The sequence below is a fragment of the Equus quagga genome, chromosome 1 (genome assembly GCF_021613505.1).
Source record: "Equus quagga isolate Etosha38 chromosome 1, UCLA_HA_Equagga_1.0, whole genome shotgun sequence".
Taxonomy (NCBI): domain Eukaryota; kingdom Metazoa; phylum Chordata; class Mammalia; order Perissodactyla; family Equidae; genus Equus; species Equus quagga.
This window is the reverse complement of record NC_060267.1, coordinates 21,652,840-21,677,351: the sequence shown is the minus strand read 5'-3', so window position 1 is coordinate 21,677,351 and position 24,512 is coordinate 21,652,840. Positions and strand designations below refer to the sequence as shown.

General features: G+C 34.6%; 1 protein-coding gene across 3 annotated transcripts in view; it reads right to left on the bottom strand.

The window, feature by feature from the left end:
• SCAF11 (SR-related CTD associated factor 11) overlaps positions 1-24,512 on the bottom strand; it is a 65,424-nt gene that overhangs the window by 29,266 nt on the left and 11,646 nt on the right. For all 3 annotated transcript variants that reach the window (XM_046655536.1, XM_046655535.1, XM_046655534.1), the window contains exons 2-4: positions 13,299-13,380; positions 10,509-10,666; positions 290-367 (exon numbers count right to left, since the gene is read on the bottom strand). In XM_046655536.1, the coding sequence (XP_046511492.1) occupies positions 290-367; positions 10,509-10,666; positions 13,299-13,359 (297 nt within the window). In that variant the 5' untranslated portion in view covers positions 13,360-13,380. The remainder of the gene's footprint in view (positions 1-289; positions 368-10,508; positions 10,667-13,298; positions 13,381-24,512) is intronic.

The following is a 24,512-nucleotide window of genomic DNA, read 5'->3' as shown; positions in this document are numbered from 1 at the left end:
AAGACAATGTGAAACTTCTTTTAGAGCATCAGAGATCTAACACATTTCATGGAAAATCATAAGGTGACCACCATGGATATGTCCTCTGTAGGGGGCAAAGAAAAAAAGGTTCAGAATTTCTGTATTCTTATAGAAAAGACTGGGCTTGTTAGGCTGAGGAGGAATGATAATCACATATTAAACGTTACTGAACAATTCACAAATATACTCAAACTGGAAATCTATTGAAGCAAAATCGTCTCCAGTAAGTTTACACAGTTCATGTTGCAAAATAAAATCTAAGCCTTACCTTAACACAACCTTCCAATGCACTGAATTTAAACACTGCCTGAAAAGGTTTTCGGTCAATAGGACATGAAGCCAGTGTCTGAAAAACAATTAACAAATTAAAACTTTACAAATGTTTCTTGGATAGATCAAAATTAAACTATAGCAAACACATTTATAAGTTTTCCACCAGAACAGGAAATGGTAGAAAAATAACTTTTTCTTCTTTCCAAGATAAAGATGAAATACTTTCCACCTGTATCATGCCACAAAGTAATAAGTACCTTAAATTTGTTTAATTCATTCAAACATTTATTGAGCAACTGCTATATGCTAGATGAGTGGAATACTATAATGAACAAGAGAGATGAGATCTGTTATCAAGATAATACCTATTAAGACCTGCTCACCCAGTTGAGAACTACTTGTATAATGAAATGAGAGCCGGGCTGAAACCAATAGCTGCAATCTAAAGCACCAGGGCAATTATAAACCAGCTGTAAAAGGAATGGCCTGGACAGGTCCCTTACAGGTTTCAATATACTATGACTTCATATTTTCCCCCAAATTAATTATTTTGAAAAGGCAGTCACACCAGCAATAAAAAAATTTTTAAAGATATGAAGAAAATGAAGGATTCCTTCACTCTTCTCCTCAGCCACCTAGATGCCCTCTCCATAAGTAGTTTCTTATATATCACTTTGGAGATATCCAATGCATATACACACCTATGTGTATCTTTCTAATGTACAATTAATTCACATGCTGAACTGAATTTTGTTTTTCTTTTATACACCTTAGATTGATTCATATTACTATTTCAGAGCTGCTCCATTCTTAACAGCATGGTATGCTCTAATAGTTTTAAGTTACATTTCCTTTGAGTATGGTTGAACATATTTTCATATTTTTAAGGGCTATTCAAAGTTCCTGTTCTTTACAATGTCTATTCATGCCCTTTGCATAACTTTTTAGATTAGATTGCTGGTCTTTTTCAAATTGAATTGGAGGCATTCTTTATAGATTAAGGAAAATTGTCCTTTAATCACTCTGTGATTCTCAATCAACTTTATTTTGATATAAATATATTTCTTGTACTTTCAAAATTAATGTGCATCAACTATAATTAAGATTTTCTCTGATAATACTATTAAATATTTATATGTGAATGGATTTACACTATTTAAATAATTTAAAATGGAGCATACTGTCTACTAGGGTAGGAAAGAAGATTCTGTAGCCAATGAAGAAAATACCAAAAGGTGATATTATTAATACTTACAGTTATAAAAGTAAAAAAAGGATTTTAATAATTTAATAGCAATAGTCTAAAAGACCACAAGATAGTAACGGAATTTTGATAAATTATCTTATATTCCCTAGTGAAAAAATGTTGTGATTTTTGCCTTTCTGGACTTTGGTACATATCAAGATACGCTTATACAAGTACAGGTAGCTCAGACTGTGTACGGCCCTTGATCATATAATACATTTTCACAAAGCTCATGAGTCACTTTGAGAGCAGCTAAAATATAAAATGAGCTACTTTTACTCTCTGCTAAAAAGTGATTTTTCTTTTCCTGTTAAGTAAGTAGGCCTTGAGAAAATGCTTCACCATACCTGTATCAGGAAATGTGACCTCTTACTATATTAAATTGGTTCAGAGTAGTAGAAGCCAGCTCAGCTTATTCCCAAGTACTATGGATTTAGGGTGCTATTACTTTACCTACAGAAAACTTGACCTTAAGAAGCTTTGTTGTAAGTAGGACAAAGGTGTCCGCATCTTTATAATAATGTATTGCAAATAGTCATTCTAGTTCAAAGAACTCAACACAGCAACTATGTGATTGCTGTTTACCACATTAGCATTTATTGTTTGAAATTTCTTAGACCAGAGGTTATATTAACACATCTGTAATTCAAAAGAATACTTAAAAGTAAAACTTCGAAGTACTTCTATTTTTACCAGTTTCAACATACATTTTTATTTCTATTTTAAAGGAAAACTTAGATAAATATTCATAAAAAGATAAAATAATAAATCAAAATTTGTTTCCTTCAACGTCTTTTAAAAATGCCTAAGATAAATGTGTGCAGGCTCTAGATTTCCTGTCTACTTTCCTATCTTCTCCTTGTGTGCAACCTTGAGCAAGTTATAGTCATTTTGAGTCTCAGTTACCTTATCTGTGAAAATGGGGATAATAACAGAACTTACCTCTAAAGTTTTTATGGGAATTAATCTTAGAAGAGTGTGTGGCACATGAAGTCTTCTAAATACCAACTAGCTTCACTGCACTAACAATAAAAAAGCTTGGTTCATTAACAAAAAGATAACCCACAATATGATGTATACATACAAGTGAGAGACATGAGTTCTTAATGATTTTTTGTTGGAATTTGTAAAGTTCATGACATATATGGAAATTAAAGTATTTCATTTTATTACATCTATTTCAATTTGTAACACTTACTAAGATCCAAAGAAAGCCACTGTGTTCAAGAAATTTACTCTATTATCAGATGCAGTGAATGTTTCAAAAACTCTGAAATTATACAATCTCATTTTCTTCTTTATTAAATTTCCTCTGTTGACATGAGCTAAATGGCACTCTTTCCTTTACAATGTTCAAATGGACAGGGTTTTAACCTGAGCCATTCTATTTTGATCTGTTTCAAATAATGTGGTCCTGAGTAAGATTTTGTTTGTTTTTTTTCCCTTAAGCATAACTGCTATAGATTTGTTTAAGGTTGCATTTGAAGAAAGGGTTCCACTGCTATTATAAAAACAGGAAAAAAGTAGTAATAGTCAGAAAACCATTGCTACATATTATCACAATCTGTATATACTTACATTTCCTAAAGATAATCTAGTTAGCACTAGAAAATACATTAATGGATTTTCTCTGGCTCAGGCTCAGCCATCAGAAATAGTTTTTAAAACCAAGTTATCCTCCCCAATTAAGGAAAGCACAGATCATAAAACAAGCTACCTACAGTAGACAAAATATCTTTGCTATGATGACTGAGAAATGATAATATCCATTTCTGACCTTAAAACAGTTTAGCAAGCATTTCAAATGGGAAACAAATGAAATTCACTTATCCTGAGTCTTCACAGCATACTTCAATAAATTAAGAACGACTAAAGAAGAATTTAATGAAAAAAATCAAGAGATTTTTAAAAATTAAGTGGATCTTTAATTTTTTAATTAATGCATACTGTAAGAAAAGTGTAAGGCTTACTTTTAACACATGACAAAGTTCAAAGACACCATCATTAATAGGTACTAAAGCATAAAATCACACACAATGTGATCAAATAGCTTGAATAGAAAAGCTTTACAAATAGATTTTAAAAAACGGTTTGCATTGGCCTAATTTTAAGGCATTCTCAAGGGTACCACACCCTTATATCAAGCAGATAGCCATTCAGAAAATCTCAAAGGTATTTTGATGTTAGTTTTCAGAGTCTGTATCACTAAAATAACTAGTTTTTAAGTTGTGTGGTTTTAAAAATTCACACTTAAAACTAATGTAGAAAAATTTAAAAATTTCTTTTTGCTGAGGAAGATTAACCCTGAGCTAACATTCATGCCAATCGTCCCCTATTTTTTAGTATGTGGGCCACCAGCACAGCGTGGTTGCTAACAGAGCAGTGTAGGTCTATGCCCAGGGAACCCAACCCAAGCCAGTGAAGTAAAGCGCGCTGAACTTAACCACTATGACACTAGGCATGGCCCAGAAACTTTTTAACTAAATACTTATTCTGCTTACAAGCGTGATTTTAGTTTTGAAGAAAATTATCCCACATTTTCTGTTTTCCTCATACACAACAAAAATAAATGCCCCTTGATGACTGATCATTTTGATTCCTCATATACAACAAAATACCCTTCAATTACTCCCCTATTTAAGTCAATGACTTTCATTTCAATAACTTTTTAATTATCTAATTTAATTAGTTTCATAATCAAAGTAGTCCAATATCATGTGACTTTGTGATACAGCTTTAAAATTAACAGAATTTGATCACTGCTTTACAATGTAATACGTATCTATTAAAAAACAGAGCATACCTTTTACTGTGAATGCTCTCTACTAAGATTATATGAGATAAAGAGGCAATTTTGATATAAAAAAATAATCTTCCTAATGATTTCAGTAAAACATACCCTAGTATTTTGACGCGTTGCAAATTCCCAGCTCAGACAAACCCATATTTAAATGTAAGAACAGGAAACCTTCCTTATCTGGGAATTCAGGATTCTTGATTTCTAATATTTCTTGCTTCCTGCTGCTGCTCTATCCTCAATCACAAAGGCTGCCTACAGATAGTCCCTCCTAGAGAGAGAGAAGCAAGTGTTAAAGGTAAGTGCTTAAAGACTAAATCTCAGTAACTACGCTTATAGGTAGGTCTGTCTGTTCAGGGGAATCTTTAAAACATCTCTCTCTCCTACTAACAAATAGAGCACACTGTATATAAAACTGCAGTTCAGAATCAAATAAAGATGATTTAGGAATGCATACCAACAGAGGTTGATGCTTATTTTAAAGCTAATCACCAGGACCTATCCTTTCTCATTGATGGTTCCAAGATACCTAGCCTGGACCTCCAAAGAAAGTGCTCACCTGTAGTCAGCCTACATGTTCCCTATCAAATTTAACCAGTTCTTTCAAGACAGTCCTTGTCAATCCATGTTAGTGAAACTGTGGTTCTTTATAACAGCTTTTAGGAATATATTCCTAAAGGACACATGGCTATCAGAGACAAAATTAACACCAAGGAAGTATCTTATCTAAGTACTCAAAAAGAACACTTCATGTTCTCAAAGATACATCACAATAGATGAGTAGAAGTACCTTTAATCTTAATTTCTTGTGACATTTAAGACTTTCTTTTTCTAATATATATAAAAAAATTTCCATAAACTACCTGCATAAGTCATTTTACAAATCCTGACATTTAAAACTGGGCTATACAGAAACACATTAATTTGCTCAACTGGTAAAAATAGAACATTAAGTGAAAATCTATTACATACATACTTTAGGTAATGAGTCTTCATAATGTAAAAATATTCTTTGCTGTACCAAAGGTTTTATCAAAGGATTAATCCACAGGGTGAAAACAAGAGAGGATTTGGAACAGTTAGTCACAAACTCAAGTTCTGGAGGAGTCAGAACTAGCAAGCTGTCGAACCCACTTTCAGCATAAAGACAGACAGCCCTGAATCACGTATTGCACATGTTGTAATAATTAAATGAAATAATGTATTTAACAATGTTTTATAAATTATAAAGATAAGGACTAATAATAGTGCTCCACAGATATGTTTAAATTACTGTTCCAGAGAAGTACATAACCGAGAGGTTTGGTTTAGTTCAGGAATAAAGAAAAATAAAAATTTTAGGAAAAACTGATTGAAAAAAGCCAGACAATAAAGCTTGGCTTATGGTATTGAAAAGCAGTCTAATCACCAGAATCTCTACTCAAGGAACATCCGTATATAAACCACATTAGTAGTCAAGATATAAGTCAATTAGTCATATTTTGATTTTTTGATATGTATTGTTAATTCATAAATACACTCCTCACCTGTCTGCATTGAACACTGTTGCTGACTTCTTTAAGAACTGTATGCCACCATTAGTAAGACTCTCTGTATTTCTAGGCTCATGAGAGAAATATACCTTTGCCAACTGCCCAATTTTGATTTCGTTAATCTTACTTTCTCAAACTGCAGCTATAAGCATTTGATATGAAATGGAGGACTGGCATAAATAAGTGGAGGGAGGATAATTTGCTTATACTAGGAAAGCTAATCACATCTTTAAAAATTATTAAAAGATAAGGGAAATACTTTATATTACTTCAAAGATAAAAGAACCCTGGAGGATATGAAGAAACTCCTAATCACATATATTGCCTGACCCTTTAAATAGAGTAAAAAACTCTTAAATGCTTCAAGTATAAAATGCTTCCAAGTCCTCAAACTAACCTTTTAAGGGTCAAAATTTTAACCACTTCTTGGCAACCTGCCAAATTATAAATCCTACCTTTTTAACTAGTGTTATGTATGGAGGGTGTATCTTATTACCTACAGGGAATCATAATTACGATCAGCTGTTGCAACTACAGCCATGTGTCAAGACTTCTCTAGCCTTCACCTTACAAATTACCTTCAACTTTAAAATGTGCAAACTCAGATGATCTAGGTTAAACTTACGTGCAAATTAAAAACTCTCAATATGTTTAGACTGTGTTTTTGCTCACAGTATAGGTAAAATAAATAACTTTGAGTGGCTGGTAAACTTTAGTGTTTGGCTCTATACATATGTCCTCAGTTCAAAGGCCTTCTTTAGTTTTGGATTCTCAGCTCTAATAGTATTTTAAATTAACAAAAATCTCAACTTTCCTTAAGTATCAATTACTGTGTCTTTGTTTAGTCGAATATCTTATTTCTATATAATCATTATAATTTCATAAACCAACAGGCTTACCATCTATAAGTTCCTTGAAACTAAACATAGTCATAGTGGACATGCTTAGTCTCAATTTGTTCTAGTGTCCCCAAGGGTAGGCAGTTACACCACGGGCCATGAAGGCCACGACAGCTTCCATTATCCTGAATCTTTTTGCCCTAAGTAAAGTGGATTCTATAAAATATCTAGAGACTAAGTTCAATTACTTAGTCAATCTAAAGTCCTGACATGGCTTTTGTTTTAAATAACCAGAGAACAAAAATTTTAGAGCTTGAAGAGATTGAAACTAACTTTGACTTTGGATATAGATATTTTAAGAGCATGAAAAATTTCAGGAATGTCTCCAAAATAAATATACTAGACAACTATATACCTTAATTTTACTTGTTTCTTAAAAAGCAGAATTTCTTCAATGCCTAAAATATTAAGACAAAAGTAAATAAATGAGTCCTCCTTTTTGGTTCTTGACATCTACTCTGAATCATATTTCAGTGAACCTGGAGTAAAAATCTCAGATAGCTCAGGTGAATTTCTGAAACACACATAAGACTAGGAAGATGATCCTGAATACATTTTGTACTATTTTCTTATTATGTAGATTTCCAACGACTGTAAATCTCACTTTGATTTCTACCTTTGTACTAGAAGTGAACATTAGCAATTTTTTTTTTTTTTTTTTTTTTTTTTGCTGAGGAAGATTAGCCCTGAGCTAACATCTGTTGCCAATCTCTCTCTGTTTTTTGCTTGAGGAAGATTAGCCCTGAGCTAACATCTGCGCCAATCTTCCTTCACTTTATATGTGGGTTGCTGCCACAGTATAGCCGACTAGTGGTGTAGGTCCGCAGCCAGGATCCAAACCTGTGAACCCAGGCTGCCAAAGCAGAGCACACCGAATTTAACCACTACAGTACCGGGCCAGGCCTGTAAAATTTTAAACTATGGACCACTTTTTAAAAATTACTTTAATTTCAAGCTATCCCTTGAGGTATTTGGAAACAAATTAGAGTTCAAATTCCTGCCTTGAATATCAAATAAACATTACCATAGTGATTTGAATGAAAGAATATGTAAGAAAACTTTAGCATGGGGCCTGGGGCCAGTTAGGAGACTGAATACAGACACTTACTCCTAATTCTGAAATCCAAAGTAAACTGCATGTCTCTCTTTAAAAACAGAAAGGGACTGTGAAAGGAAAATGCGAGGAGAGACCTTAATAACTAATGGCCATGAAAAAAAAACACTAGTGAATCTGAAATCTGGTTCTATTTTTCAAAGGAAATATATAATTCAAAACACATCTAATTTTTATCATACCAATAAAAAGACTCAAACTGAAAATTTAGTTCAAGGCCTATGTGATTTTGTTAACAAGTATTCACTTATTATTTATAATGAACAATTTATTAGTAGACTGTGTTCTTGTTACTGCTCAACGGTTTATTTAACTGATGGCTGCCATCCCCATTAGCAACAATGAAATAATTCAGAATATTCTCTGCTTCCTCTCCACTTTCAAGGTTAACTATTTTGTTTAAACAATACCACAACTCCCCGCTCCACCCACCACAATTTACGGTAGGTATAGCAGGTAAGTATGTACTTTGTTTTAAAGGCAATCTTCAACAAAATGTTTGTTATCCAAAGGAGTTAACACAAAAGAAGGAAAATATTACATGCAAGAAAGGTGTTGACTGCAACATGATTATGTTAAGTATTTTCAACTTAAAAATATTCAACAAGAGTTAAAAACATAGATAAATTTAACACTGTCTAATAGAGATGAATATGTGCATAGTGTACAACCTAGTAGTTTCACTTGTAGATACATATCCTAGAGAAACCCGGAACACGTACACCATGTTAAAGCTTATGGTTGTGTGAAAGATGCATGGAGAGTGTAAGGAAGGATGGAGAATGATATCTATTTTATACATTCCAATTTTCATAGAGAAAAATACATATTCAAATTATGTCGTTGAACCTCACAATGTGGTCACTGAATGCAATCTTATGAAAAGCACTGAATTGAAACTTTCTACCCAACCAGTAATACTGCTTCTCTACCGAAAGCAAAATCTCCTCTACTTTTAAAATATTTAATCACAAAGCAAATGAACGTGCACTAAATTCAACACAGACGAAATCTTTAGTTGGGTGGCAGAAAAAATTATGCATTCTTATTTCACTAGTTAATGCTACTGCAAACGCATAGAAATTTACAATTATATTAAACTCAAAAAGCTATCTCCTCAAAATAAATTTTCAGCTATCCTTAGTCCCTTCTTGCCAAAGACCACTCTAGGTGTTAAGCTAATTAGAACTGTTTCCAAGTATACAATTATGAATTTGACTGGTATTACAAATTTTTTTTTCTCTTCCCAGAACTCAGCCACAGAGTTTGTATACAGTTATCTCCTTCTTTCCACACTGTTAACGAAAATATAAGTAAAACAAAGAACTTTGGGGGCTGGCTCCGTGGCCGAGTGGTTAAGTTGCACGCTCCGCTGCGGCGGCCCAGGGTTTGGATCCTGGGTGCGGACATGGCACCACTCGTCAGGCCACGTTGAGGCAGCGTCTCACATCCCACAACTAGAAGGACCTGCAACTAGGACATACAGCTATGTACTGGGGGGGGTTGGGAAATGAAGCAGGAAAAAAAAAAAAAGGAAGATTGGCAACAGTTGTTAGCTCAGGTGCCAATCCTTCAAAAAAAAAAAAGGAAGATTGGCAACAGTTGTTAGCCTAGGTGCCAATCTTTAAAAAGAAAACAAAAAAAAACCCAAAAAAAAACAAAGAACTTTGAAAACCCCAATTACGTAATAAGCAATTAATTCCAATGTGCTCATGGACAAACAATTTGAATGCAGCTAATATTAAAAATATTTTTGGGATTTATCTCCTTCACTAATTTTTACACATTGACAAACTACTAACTCAGAAAATACAGCATGATTAATATGACAAACAACAAATTTTTACTGCACAATTCATAACAATGGGGCTTTATAATGAATATTCAATGTACCAGTACCATGATTTACTTGGCCCGAATTGAATCAACATAATACATTAAAAGTCAAAAATGTCCCGTCTCTTAACCATTTACTATGTATGAGGAACCTCAGTAATAATCTCTAACTCAGACTCTGAAATTAGTTCACACTAAATTAAAAACAGGAGTTAGAAAATACTGTTCTAAATTCAATTCTGCCTCTTAAGCTAAGAGACCTTGGGACCAAGTCACAGAACACAAAATCCAAGTTTCCTCATCTGTAAAACGAAACGATACTATTACATCTGCTCTGATTATCCCACAAGGCTGACATAAAGAAGAAATCAAATAATCTATGTAAAAATTACCTGAAAAATATAAAACACAAAGCAGAAAGAAGGTGTTATTAATAGTAGTAAACAGATATCCCAAGGGGGAGAAGTACATTGAAGATGAATTACTGCATTTCTACTAGAAAAAATACTTAATCTGTTATTCCTATAAAGGTTAAGGTTTTTGTTTTTTAAAAAGGTATGCATCTAAAATTTTTTAACTATAAAAGAATAGAAAGATGAATAAAAGAAAATTAGAAGGAAATATACTGACAGAATTTGAATAATACAGAGAAATTTGTCTAAAGCAAGGGGAAAACACGTTTCTGTGAAATAATTTATGAAAGGCAGTATCAACTCTTTAGACTAGGTGGAATGAAATCATGCTGGGGAATTAAAGTACGATAATATTAAATACTTATTCTCAGACTCACCTCTGCCCATTTAAGAATACAGGTCATGCAGAAGACATGATTACAGCTTTCTGGAAAACCAACTTCCTTCTCTAATAGGCAATTAAGACATATTGGACATCTGTCAGCTTCGCTGTACAACAGACCAGTGGTAGCAGTATTATCTTTGTTTTCTTCACCTATAAAGCAAAGCAGTCATATATGCTTTCAAGTTCTCCAGACCAAATGACTCATGTTTGTGGCAGTATCATGGAGTAGATACTCTAAAATACCCTCCTACTACAAAGTAATTAGATCTTAGATACATTATAACAAACATACTGCTTGAGCACAATGTTCCCAACATTTACTAATTTATATTTTTTAATGGGAGAGGGAAAAAATTTCTTCATGAATTTAATTTTAAAAGAATAGTCACATGCTTCAAAAATTTAAAAGTAAAAAAAGTTACAGTGACAAATCTCCCACTCACATCTACCCCATTCATCCAGTTGTGCCCAACACAACAAGTAACAACTGTTTAGTTTCTTCTGTGTTCTTCCAAGATTTTCCTTTTTTTTTGAGGAAGATTAGCCCTGAGCTAACATCCGCTGCCAATCCTCCCCTTTATGCTGAGGAAGACTGGCCCTGAGCTAACATCTGTGCCCATCTTCCTCTACTTTATATGTGGGACACCTGCCACAGCATGGCTTGACAAGTGGTGCGTAGGTCCACAGCCGGGATCCGAACTGGCGAACCCCTGGCCACCCAAGCAGAACATGCGAACTCAACCACTGCGCCACTGGGCTGGCCCCCCAAAGATTTTTTTTAATGCAAAGACAAGCAAATCTTAATACATATTCTTTCAAAACTCCTTCTTCACACAAATGCTAGAATACCATACACACTAGTCTGTATTTTTTTTGTTTCAACCTATTGATGGACATTCACTTGTTTTCAATCTTTGGCTATTACAAACAATGCTGCAATAAAAACCTTGTCATTTCACATTTTTAATAGTACATTTACAGGATAAATTCCTAAAAATGAAATTGTTAGATCAACGTGTACGTACATTTGTAATCTGAACAGATACTGCCAGATTATACCCACTGGAGTTTGTACTAATTTAAATGCCCATCAGCAACATAACCAACATACAAAAGTATGCATTGCAGGCTTAAAAGTAAGTAAGAGAAACTGCAAGATTCAACATAAAATAAAACAAAAACAAAGAAATGGTCAGCTGAAATGTGAACAGCATACACCAAGAAAATGGAAAAGCTGAGATTGTCCTGGAAGCAAATAGTCCATACTAGTGTTCAGATCTGGAGACTAACCCTTAGGACCAACCTACGTAGGGAAACAGATCCTGAGAGATTCCAATTTTAAACCAAGACCCTCAAACAGGGCTAACGTGGTCCTAGCATGGGTTCAGGAAAAAGCAAACACAAATCCTTTGGGAGAAAGCATCCTTAATTTAGACCCTCAGGATTTCAGATTAAATTTATCAAATATGAGCTCATAATTAAACATCACCAAACCTAAGAAAATAAGTTACCTTGACTAAGAATCAGCAGTAACAAGAATCTATTTAGATTTACTTATTTTTTATTTTTATATATTTATTATAAATTTATTTAGATACCACTGGTTTCAAGTATAATTTTCAAATACTACGTAGAATGATTAAAGAGCAGATTAGACCCAGAAGAAAAGACTATTTGTGAATTGGAAGAGAGATTTGAGGAAAATACCTAGACTGAGAGAGACAGACAAGGAGACGTAACCTGTGAAAGAGAGGTTGGGAAATGAAGTCAGAACAAAGTCTAACATACTAATTGAAGTCCAGAAGAACAGAATAAAGGAGAGGTAACAGTAAAAGCAGTAATGGCTAGGACACGACAAAACAAACAAACAAACAAATATGATCCAACAGATAAAGGACACACAAAGTGTATGCTAAACAGGAGAAATGAAAATAATCCATACCTAGAAACAATGTAGCAAACTGTATAACATCAAAGATGAAAACAAGCTCTTAAAAGCCAAAAGAGGGAAAAGACAGATCTTCTACAAGGGAATGACAATTAGGCTGAAAGAGATTTCTTGACAGCAAGAAACCAGAAAATGGCTAAATAGTATCTTCAAAGTGCTAAGAGAAAAAGAAAAGGAAATGTATCAATTCAGAATTGTGTATCTATCTTTGAATAGTTTGAAGAGGATAAAAATAAATATAAAAACAGAGTTTATCACCAATAGACTCTCACTAGAGAAACTTTTTAAAGTTTTTTTCAGGAAGAAAAAAAGAAATGAAGACAGAAACCTTCTAAAAATACTGTCTGTACAAAATGTCTTCTAAGTTTGGTGTTTGGGGAAAAAAGAATCAATTAAAATGATGGGTGACTATAACCTATAAATCAAGAGTAGGATGATCAGAGTAAAAGTGTTCTAAGGTTCTTCTGTTGACAGTGAAGATTAAAATATTAACTTTAGAAGCAGAGGAAAATATCAATGCTATTTTTAAGAAATAAGACAACAACAACAAAAACAGAAAAAGTACGTAATTCTGAATTCCTTAACAAGTAGGGAGCAAAATTTAAGAAGAAAAGGAAAAGAGCTCAACAAACCAAAAACTTTGATTAGTTGAAAACAAAATAGGAGGAGGAAAAAAAAAGTTTGCATTTCTTATTCAGACAGCTTATTTCAGAATATAAGAACAAAAGAAGTAAAAACAAAAAACTTGTGTATTTTGAAATGTATACAAATCAACAGTGTGGAAACACTAAGTTTTGCTTTCAACACACAAGCTTTATAAAAATCAAAAGTTACCTTCCGTATCTTCATACTCCTGATCTCCCACATTTAGGGTATATAAAGTTTTCTTCTTCATTTCTCCTTGAAAAAGGGTTTCCTACAGGATGAATTACAGAGAAATTTTATGTTTGCCTTCTCCCAATAATAACACCACCCCCCCAGAACTGTAAGAAATTATGTTACACATAAAAGAACATAGTTACAAGCCAAGCCAGTAAATTTTGTGGATAATCCAGTACCTCTTTTATACTCCATGTCATCAAGCACACAGTAGTACTGAAAGGAAAAGCCTTATATAAGTATTAATCAACAAAGACTAAATGATAAATTTTGTGCTAAAGACTTAAATACAATCGGAGCTTAGGGGAAAGAGATCAATTTGGACTGGAGTTTTCACTGAAGGAGACCGGTTATACATGTTCAGGAATTTAAGGCATTTAAGAAGCAACATAGTGTGAAGGAATAAAATAGAGTTTAGCTATGTCAATGTGCCAAGAACAAGAGTGAGTGAGTGAATGAAAGTATAAGAGAGAGAGAGAGGAAGAGAGTGTGTACACTGAGGAGATGGGCATCTGAAAGACTACAGTGAGGGGTAATGAAAGCAAGAAGCAGAGCAATGTAAATCAAGCAGGGCTAGATTACAGATGGATCTCTCACAATTGACTGAGAAGTTTAGGTTCAATCTTATAGATTCCCCTGAAGAAGACTGACATGATAAAAGTGATGTAAATAAATCTTTTAAAAGAATCATCTACTGACAAGCACAGAATGGATTATAGTGGGGAGAGATTAGAAGCATAGAGATTTGCATGGCTAGAGTAACTGGCTGTGAAGTGAAGAAAAGAAAGTAAGTTCAGAGCTAAAGAATTTCTGAGATTTGGTGACTAAATACGGGAAAGAAGTCAAAGACTATTCTGGCCTAGGGGACAAGGAAAATGGTGATTACAGGAGGCAAAATGAGAAATGTGGGAAAGGAAATTAATTTCTTAAGTCAAAGGGAACAAATTAATGAAGTAAAATTATTTTTTAAATCAACTCAGAATTCTTTCTTGAATTGATGCAAGACACATGATCGCAATGAACCGTTCAAATATGCTTTGTAATATCTAGGCACAAGAAATCCCTAATTTCATCAGTTATGATTCTCCCATATATATATTAAGTAATTTTTCTATTAGTTTCTTAAATAATTTACACATGCTAGATTAACATATGTATTGCCCACGAAAATTCTCTATTAGGTCAACAAGGAGAAATGCAGCAAAGGCCCCTACCTTGATTCAACAACCAACTGTAAAGCAGAATAAACTTACTAGCACATATAAGAACGATTTAAACGTTTTAATGGATTAAAAATTTGAAATGAGCCAGGATCAGAGCTACTTTTTAAAAAGTTAATTTAATCACAGTCTGCCTTAATAAAAGTAGAATGTCAAAAAGAAGAGGAAAAATTCCCACTCAGCCTACATTTGCAACATTTATTTCAGTTCTGACGCTATTTAGGAACAAACAACAAAATGATGTAGTGTCCAGGGAAGATGACTAAAATGCTGAGAGCCCTGAAAACCATATCAAATGCAGAAAGGTAAAGCAGTAAGGTGGTTAGCCTGGAAGAATAGAAAGCTTAAGAAGAAGGTTAGCAGTTAGCTTCAAATGGAATGGGCTGTTCTGAAGGTAGGCAGAATAACCTACCAATGAAGGTATTCAAACAGAAGCTCAATGAGCTGTGAGGTTTTTTTTCAGTTCAAAGATTTGAGTGCTATATGTACACTATTAGGCAATGCTGTAAGTACAACATTGAACAAGACAGAAATTCCTGCCTTTATCCTAGTCAGGGAGATACAATAAACAATGTAAGTTAAGTAAAATATCTAGTATGTCAGATGTTGAGAAGTGTGTTGGAGAAAGATAAAACTATATGATTGTAAAATAAAACATTCAATTAGTATGGCTAATAAGTGAGAAAGTGGAGAAGCTACTATTTCACACAGACTGTTTAGGGAAACTCTTTCTGATAAATTACAACTTGAACTGGCAAGGTGAAAGAAGCGAGGAGAAGAGTGATGTGGATATCTAGAGGAGTGCATTCTAGGCAGAAAGAACAGCAAATTCAGAGGGGAGGAGGCATGTTTGTGGTTCAAGGAACAACAAAGAGTTAGAATAAAGTGTGGTCAGAATAAAGTAAAAGAGAGAAAAAGCAGTCGACGAGGACAGAGAGGTAACAGAATGTAAGATGATGCAAAACCTTATAGGCCAAGGGAAACACACTGGCTGCTTCTCTGAGTCAGATGGGCCAGTAGAGGGTTTTAAGCAGAGGAGGCGGCAAAGGAAAAAGTAGAGGCCAGCAACGAGACTACTGCAACAATCTGGGGGGAGGAAGATTACAGTGGCTTGTACCAGAGTAGAAGCGAGGGTGATGAAAAGTGTTCACATTCCAGTGTGTTTTCAAAATACAGCCATCAGGATGTGCTGACATATTGTGGGGTATGTGTCAGAGAGCAAGAGTCCAGGATAATTCTGAAGTATTTTGACCTGAGCTACTGGAACGATGGAATTGCTGAAACAGAAGATTACTTTAGAAATGTGCAGATAGTCATAGGTTACTCTACTTGATATTCACTCAGGACAGTAACAGTATCACATGGGAACCTGTTACAAGTACAGGATACCCAGGCACCACCCAGACTGAGTGAATCTGCATCTTATCAAGATCTGTACCCAATTCATATGTACATTAAAGCCTGTGAAACACTGCTCTAGACAACTTCCCAACTTAGATGATTTCAGAGTCATATTGTGCTCCTGTATGATCTATAATTGAGTGTACTACTTTATTTGGGGAAATTCATGCCATCTCCTCCATTATCCTAAACATCTGAATAAAAAACATTTAAGTTGGAGTTAATTCAATGTGAGAAAATGTCAATTTGAAAATTAGCACAATATTTTAAAAATCTAGGAAGTTCTCAGAAGATGTAATATGTCATCCCTTAACATAGCTAAATAATTTATGTCCTATTGGATAGTCTAATCTATGCTATTTTCACATTTTCTCCCTTAAGGATATTAAGCTTATATTTACATATTAGTATATTAATTATAATTTACAATTAATATTTTACGGTAAATACTATTTTCTCTATTTTAACTCATGAAATGAAGTACACAAGTAACAGTTTATCACTGAGAAATTAAGAGACTTTAATCAAGTTACAGACTGCCTTTCCTTATACATTAGAAATCTGCTTAAAAAACTGTTCAGGTGTTTAAATTTTTAGAAGTTGTGTGCTGCTTCTTGAACATATCATGGATTAACTGTTTCCATACCTAAAATGATTAAGCTACCTTACCAGTTTATTCCAAAATGAATAGCATTTAGCATTTCACTAGACAAAAGTAACAAGTTTCAGCTCAGCAACTTATAAACTTACAACTTGTTCATGCTTATCTCTTCTATCTGCCTGGACTCCAGTTTTTAATCTAAGAATCCAAGGTTTTTAATACCTCTTGCTTTGAATTTCCAGTAACAGAAGCATGGGAATACAAATACAGACTCATGGTCCTAGCCAGTAATTTGTGGTCAGTAAAATACCTAAGAGAGAAACTGTGGGTGTGCAGGGCTATTCTTTCTTGTGATTATCTGAAAAGTTAGATATAACCCAATTTTATGATATTAACTATTTATGAGTCTATAATCATAAGTCATAGTCTACCTAGACTACTTATTAGTTCTACTAGTAAGTTCTGTAAGTTAATTACCTATAAGCCAAATCTAATTTTCTTTTAATTTTTGTTTACCTCAAATAAATTTCAAAGATGTTCATTCTAGATTTTAGGTAAATTTTTTACTTTTCAGATTATTTTAAATTTATAAATTTCAATTTTTAATGCCTCTTCCCAGGCTCTACTTTTCTAAGGTAAAATATCTTTAAGTCTGTTATCCCAAATATACCATCATCAAATATCGCCAAATATACCATCTGAAAGTGTATCTATCTTCCAGGTTGCTCTTTTCTATTTAGCTATATATTGCTTCTATTATGTATTAGAAATACTATTCCAAATATGTTCATAAAACAGTTTGGGAAGAATGACCTAATTTTAAAATTTTGTTTATCATAAAAGCCATCAACTTTTAGAATTTGGAATGCAAAAAGCATTGGTACAAATCAGTTTTCGGGAACTCGAAAACTCATTTTCCCACACAAACTCCGGAATACGTGGAAGTGAAAATCCCAGGCCAGCCATTACAGCACATTCAAGTAAGACTAGTGTATAAGACATTTCAGTTCTCTAGAACAGTGCTGCCCAATAGGGAACTGTTCTATCAAGCACTTGAGACGTGGCTAGTCCAAGTGAGGAACAAAATTTTTAATTTTCTGTTAAGTTTTAATTAATTTAAATTTAAGTAGTCCAATGTAGCTACTGGCTACTGTACTAGACAGCACAGCTCTAGGATATAACTACCACCCTCTATAAAAGGAAACTGCTTCAAATTATACCTGGATGCTAACAATATATTTTCTACTGTAGTAGCCGCTGAGGCACCTGAAGCTTCAAGGAATCAGAGAAGAGACCAGAGGTTCCTGGTAATAGAAACTAAACTTTTTTAGCCTTAGCTAGCTGTTTACAAATTCATACCCTTCTTCCTTTCTCTCCATATTTTTCTCTTCTAAAATCTGTTTCTTTCCACCTACTACAAAGCAGAACTCCATTTCTTTCTAGTTCACTTCAAAACTTCCTCTCCTTGCTTCCTCCTACCGTTCTTCAAGAAAGCCTACAGGATCTAAAGATATCAATATCCTAGTTAAGACTACAACTGTTAGGAGTCCGACAGACCTGGATTTAAATCCCAACTTCACTGCCATGCAATAAATGATTATTATTATTATCATTGTTATTAACTCCAGTAAGAAAAGAAAAATAGGGAAGGGTAATACAATTGTTGCTTGCCCAATTTCTTTGTTTTCCCTAGAGGAAAGTGAAAGGCAAAGGCAAATATAGGTCTGAAAAAATACAAATCAACATTTATGAGTAACAACTAAATTGATTAAGTCAACTAATATTTTGTCAAAATGTACAATCAGATCCTTTAGGTACAAAGAAAGAAAAAGAGGGACAAATGAATGGCCATGAGGAAGTTTAACTCTATTCCCCACCCTACTCCCAAACCCAATCCTGCTATTACAAACTCCACCATAGAAAGGCATTGATGTGATAAATGGAAGCCAGGGTTGAATGAAAGGGATATGGGGGAAAAAAGTAAGAGCTGTCCTTACGTTGGGCATACTTAAGCCAAGGACAAAGCACACTTCATGAAGGTGCTAAATACTATATTGATTCATATGGTTAAAGTGTTCAAAGAACCCACATTGACTCCCAGAACCTCTCTTGGTAGTCTGTTCCTCTTTATTCTTTATTTTCAATCCTCTATCCAAGATAAACCAGTCCCCAAATTCAACCCTCTGTCCAAAAAAACTCAATTTAAAAAAGAGGGGGCATTTACTAAGGTACTCTGAGTGGTATATTTCAGTGATTAATGACTTGGGCATTGGTTTCAGGCAAACCTGTGCTTATGACATTGTCTAGCAATAATAAGCATTCAAATTTAACCTTACTATTAATGCAGGATCTTCCACCCCAATCCCAGTATTAAATAAAATCATTATGTGCCTCCCAATTATCTACTCAAAAATTTGATCCTCCCTCTGAGAATGTTATTCTCCCTCAGAGAAATCATAAACAAGGCTATTTTTAATTGATGTCTAGGAAGGGATACTATCATTATCAGCCAGTGGTCAAAAAACTGGCTGACTGTCTGTAAATAAAGTTTTGTTGAAGCACAGCCAGGCTTTTTCCTTTACATACTGCCTATGGCTGCTTTTGCACTACAATGGCAAAGCTGAATAAATGCAACAGAATCCATATACTCTGCATAGCCTAAAATAATCACAATCTGACCCTTTTCAGAAAAAGTTTGCCAACTCTATTAAAGACTATAGAAGCCTGCCTAGTTTGAAGATGTGACTCAGTCTTTCATTGCCGAGGGCCTCCCAAGCTTTCTTAAGTATAGGCATCTATCTACATTTGTATTCAACCTGCTCTCTGACATAACAGCTACTTATTACACATTTGAGTCCACAGTTTTGCAATGCTGTCCTTAAGTTCCTTAAAAACTGCCCTGAAGGCTATGTAATTTTGTTGATTTCTCTATATTTATTTTATCAATCTGGCTTAAACTATCACGGATATTTGCTCTGGTGCCTTCAACTTGTTCACTCAGTGTAAGGTTAAGGCAATTAATTCCTTCGGCTTGATAGTTATTTCCTTTCCAGCTTCTCGCTACATAATCAACTAACTCCTGATTCTGATATACCACTGTTGATTTTTTAAACCCTTGCAGAATGCTCCCAAAGTTTTTTTTCCTTACCTGATTTCCAGTGTTATAACAATTTTATCAGATTTTGTTAACTAGACTTCTTTGCTTCAAGCAGGCTATTCTGACATTTTTGTTCAGAATATCCTTCACCTGCATGTTTGGTGCTGAAGCGTTAATACTAGTCCTCTTCAATATAGAGACAGGAACATCCCGTCTAAAAGACAGGTTTTAGAAAAAATTGCCTGGGTTCAAACCTCAACTAGTCTGTCACTAGTTGGGTGACCTTAACCAGTGTAGGCTTGTTTTCTCATCTATAAAATGGAGATATAGTAGCAACCACTTCAGTCATTATGAAGATTAAACTACATACATGTAAGCTGTTCATGAACTCCTAGTTCACCTTTGAGCTACACATATATTTAACCTTAAGCAGCATACCATAGACTCTGAAAACATTTAAGGGATAAACACTCATGCAGGCCACAGATTGGCTACTGGGTAGTACACACACAGAAAAAATCCAAATAGTACTGCAAAGGTTTTGAAAACAGAACTGAGATTAAAACTACAACCTGCAGAAAACTGGTAGGAGTGGCCTAAACCCAACAGAATCAATTGCCTGCCAAAACAAAAATACCGACATTCTCCATAGCATTTAAACAACACACTGAGTCATATAACATAATGTTCAAAATGTCCAAAACACAATCCAAAATTACTTGGTATAGAGAGAACCAGGAAAATCCCAAACTCATATGGGAAAAGACAAACAGAAACCAACACCAAGATGACACAGTTATTAGAGCAGTGGGTGAATCATTTGACAAAGATTTTAATGCAGGTATAAAAATGTTCCAACAAGAAAGAGCAAATACTCTTGAAACAAATGAGAGGCCAGAAAGTCACAGCAAAGAAATAGAAGATAGAGAGAACTACCAAATGGAAATTTTAGAACTCAAAAGTGCAATTAACTCAATAGCAGAATGGAAAGTCAGTGAACTTGAAGATAAATCAACAGAAATTACCCACTCTGAACAAGAGAGGGAAAAAATATTGAAAAAAATTATTAGTGCTTCAGAGACCTGTGGGACAATACCAAAACACTAACATTCAAGTCAAAAGCTCAAGAAGAAGAAAATGAGTGCAGTGCAAAAGAAAAAGAAAAAGTAATGGCTAGACTTTCCAAATTCAGTGAAAGACATAGACCTCTAGATTCAAGAAGCTCACAAACTTGAAATTAGATAATTTCAATGAAATCCATGCTTGGATGCATCACAGTCAAACTGCTGAAAATTACAAAGCAAAATCTTACAAGAAGATTGAAAAAACAATGCATTACTTATGAGGGGAAGATGGGTTAATGATTTGAATAACTACTGACTTCTCATCAGAAACTATGTAAGCCATAGCGGTGAAGTTTGTGTGCTCTGCTTCGGCAGCCTGATTTGGTAGGTTGGGATCCCAGGTGCAAACCTACACCACGTTCAGCCATGTTGAGGCAGTGACCCACATACAAAATGGAGAGAGACTGGCAACAAAGGTTAGCTCAGGGTGAATCTTCCTCACCAAAAAAAAAAAGAAAGAAACTACGTAGGCTAGAAGGAAGTAGAATAACATTCTTAAAGTGCTAAAATGGAAAAGAACTGTAAACCCAGAATCTTCAATCTAGCAAAATTAACCTTAAGGAATGAATATGAAACAAAAGACATTCTCAGTTGAAGGAAAACTGTAAGAATTAGTTGTCACCTCTAAAAGAATTGCTAAATGAAGTTCTTCAGTCAGAGGAAATGGAACATGAGGAATGATGGAAGAGCAACAGAACTGGTAATTATCTGGGTAAATATAACTAACTGTTGTCCTCTTGAATTCTTTAACATATGTTTAGCAATTAAAAGCAAATATTACAACACTTTCCAATAAGATTTCCAATAAATGTAAATGCAACAAAAGACAATTACAACATAAAGGGACCTAAACAGTGGTAAGTTTTCTATATTTCACTTGAAGTGGTAAAATACTGATTCTAAGAAGACTGTGAAAATATAAGTATGTACATTATAATCCCTAGAGCAACCACTAAAAAAATTACATATAGGCAAAAACACACTAAGTTAAAATGGAATACTAAAAAATATGTTCAAATAACCCAAAGAGGTTACAGAAGAACAAAAACAATGGGAACAAACAGAAAATAAAGTCAAAGATCTAAATCCAAATGTATCAATAGCTAAAATATGTGAGATGCAGCAAAAGCATTAGAGCATTAAAGTGCTTATATCAGAAAAGGTCTCAAATCAATGATGTGAACTTCTACCTTAACAAACTAGAAAAAGCAAAATACAAAGCAGACAAAAAGAAAGAAACGAAGAGAGCAGAAATCAATGAAATTGAAAACAGAAAAACACAGAAAAATCAATGAAGCCAAAAGCTCCTTCTTTGAAAAGATCAATAAAATTTAAACATCTAGCAAGACTGATTAAGTAGAATAGTACTGAATAGCCCTAGTACTATTTAAAGAAACTGATTTTGTAGTTAAAAAGTCTTCCAAAAAAGAAATCTCCAGGGGCCAGATGAGTGGCACAGTGGTTAAGTTTGCACGTTCTGCTTCAGAGGCCAGAGTTCACTGGTTCAGATCCTGGGTGCAGACCTACATACTGCTTCTCAAGCCATGCTGTGGCAGGCGTCCCACATATAAAGTAGAGGAACATGGGCACAGATGTTAGCTCAGGGCCAGTCTTCCTCAGCAAAAAGAGGAGTGGTGGCGGATGTAAGCTTCAGGGCTAATCTTCCTCAAAAAAAAAAAAAAAAAAAAGAAAGTAAAAAAAGAAAGCTGCAGGCCCAGATAATTTCCCCGGTGGATTTACTAACCGTTTAAAGAAGAAATACAGAAGTTCAACAAAATCTCTTCCAGAAAATGGAAGATAAATACTTCCCAACTCATTTTATAAGTTCAACATTATCCTGATACCAAACCCAGAAAAGATAGTACAAGAAAAGAACAAACTGATAGACTGGATTTCATCAAAATAAACAAACTATGGTACATTCATCCATACAATGGAATACTACTCAGCTATAAAAAAGACTGGATTAGTGTTGCATTCAACAATTTGGATGAATCTTAAAGGCAATATACTGAGTGAAAAAAGCCCGTCTCAAAAGGTTACAAGCTACACAACTACATTTATACGACATTCTCATAAGGTCAAAACTACAGTGATAAAGAAGTACTATCAGTGGTTGCCTGAGTTAGGGGTGGGTTTGACTACAAAGATAGCATGAGGGAGGTTTTCTGGGGTGATGGAACCATTCTGAATCCTGACTCTGGTGATGGTAATATAAATCTAAACAGGTATTAAATTCACAGAACTACACACCCAAAAAAGGTCAATTTTACTATATGTCAATAAAATTTAAAAAATGTTTTTAAAAGTAAAGACTAACATGATAGAGCAATTATGGGCTAGGATATAGATTGTTAATATTTTCAACAAAGCTCCTTTTTCTCTGACAACATCATGGTCTCAGCTTTTCCAATGGTTCTACGCTATCACCAACAGATAGAGGCCACCTAAACTACTTTGCCACAGAGGAGCTTGAGATGAGGCATTTAAATTTTCTCTCTCTGGTTCCTGCATTTCTATAGCACTGAAGGGTCTGACAGACAACGCATATCTACAGCCAGTGGGACACAGATTAAAAGCAACAGGCACAATTTTACACCACCACTAAATTCTAAGGCAGAGTTGTAGAAATAGATCAGTTCCAAGACCCTAGTGATGGTATGGAGCTGGCCAGTTTTTCATTGTTTGGGGGAAGACAGACACTAAAGTTGGCTCCCAGTTGGGTTACACTCTTATGTGACAGTTGAGTACTCTATGAGCAGAATATACCTACAACGCAATGCTTTATTTTTTAAAAAAGAAAAATGAGTGCCTTCTATATGCCTGGATAGTTTGCCAGAGGGAGTTTGATAAAGAAATTGTAATATATGATAGGCTCCCATTATTTCCCCAAATGAGAAACTATTATAGAACAGAAACATGTTATAGGTCCTCCAACAATTTCAATATATAATTATGCAACTCCTGTCTGATAACTCCACTCCTGTTTAAGGTATGGAGGAGGAAATGGAAGGAGTTAATTGTTATCTTGATTTGTCCTGGAAATTCTCATCCCCATTTTCTCTACCCCTTTTACTAAAGTATGATGACATTAACTAATTTAAATAGAAATGGGAAATCTAAAGCTCTTATATTTTTTGTTTCTTTCCATCAGCAATTCCTTAGTGCCTATCACAGGTCCCTTGAAGGGAAGTGTTAACAAGTGTGGAAAAGTAGAATTTACATATAGAACATTAAGCCTTTTGCCTATTAGAGACAAAAAGCAAAAGAAGAGTGAGATGTTAGAGACTCATCTCAGAACCAAACCTCTCAAGAGGACTACAGGGGGCTGGCCCCATGGCAGAGTGGTTAAGTTCACGCGCTCCGCCTCAGCGGCCCAGCGTTCTGCCAGTTCAGATCCTGGGCGCGGACATGACACTGCTCATTAGGTCACGTTGAGGAAGTGTCCCACGTACCACAACTAGAAGGACCCACAACTAAAATATACAACTACGTACTTGGGGGATTTGGGGAGAAAAAGCAGAAAAAAAAAAAAAGAAAAAAGAGAAAGAGAAAAAGAAGATTGGCAACAGTTGTTAGCTCAGGTGCCAATCTTTAATAAAAAAAAGAGGACTACAGGAGCCCTTGGGATCAACAGCACTGTAGCCTCACATCCGGCAAGCAAAACAGCCAAGAGAAGAAGAAAGGCATCCTGGATGCAAGTATGGAAGCAGAGCAAGAACCAAT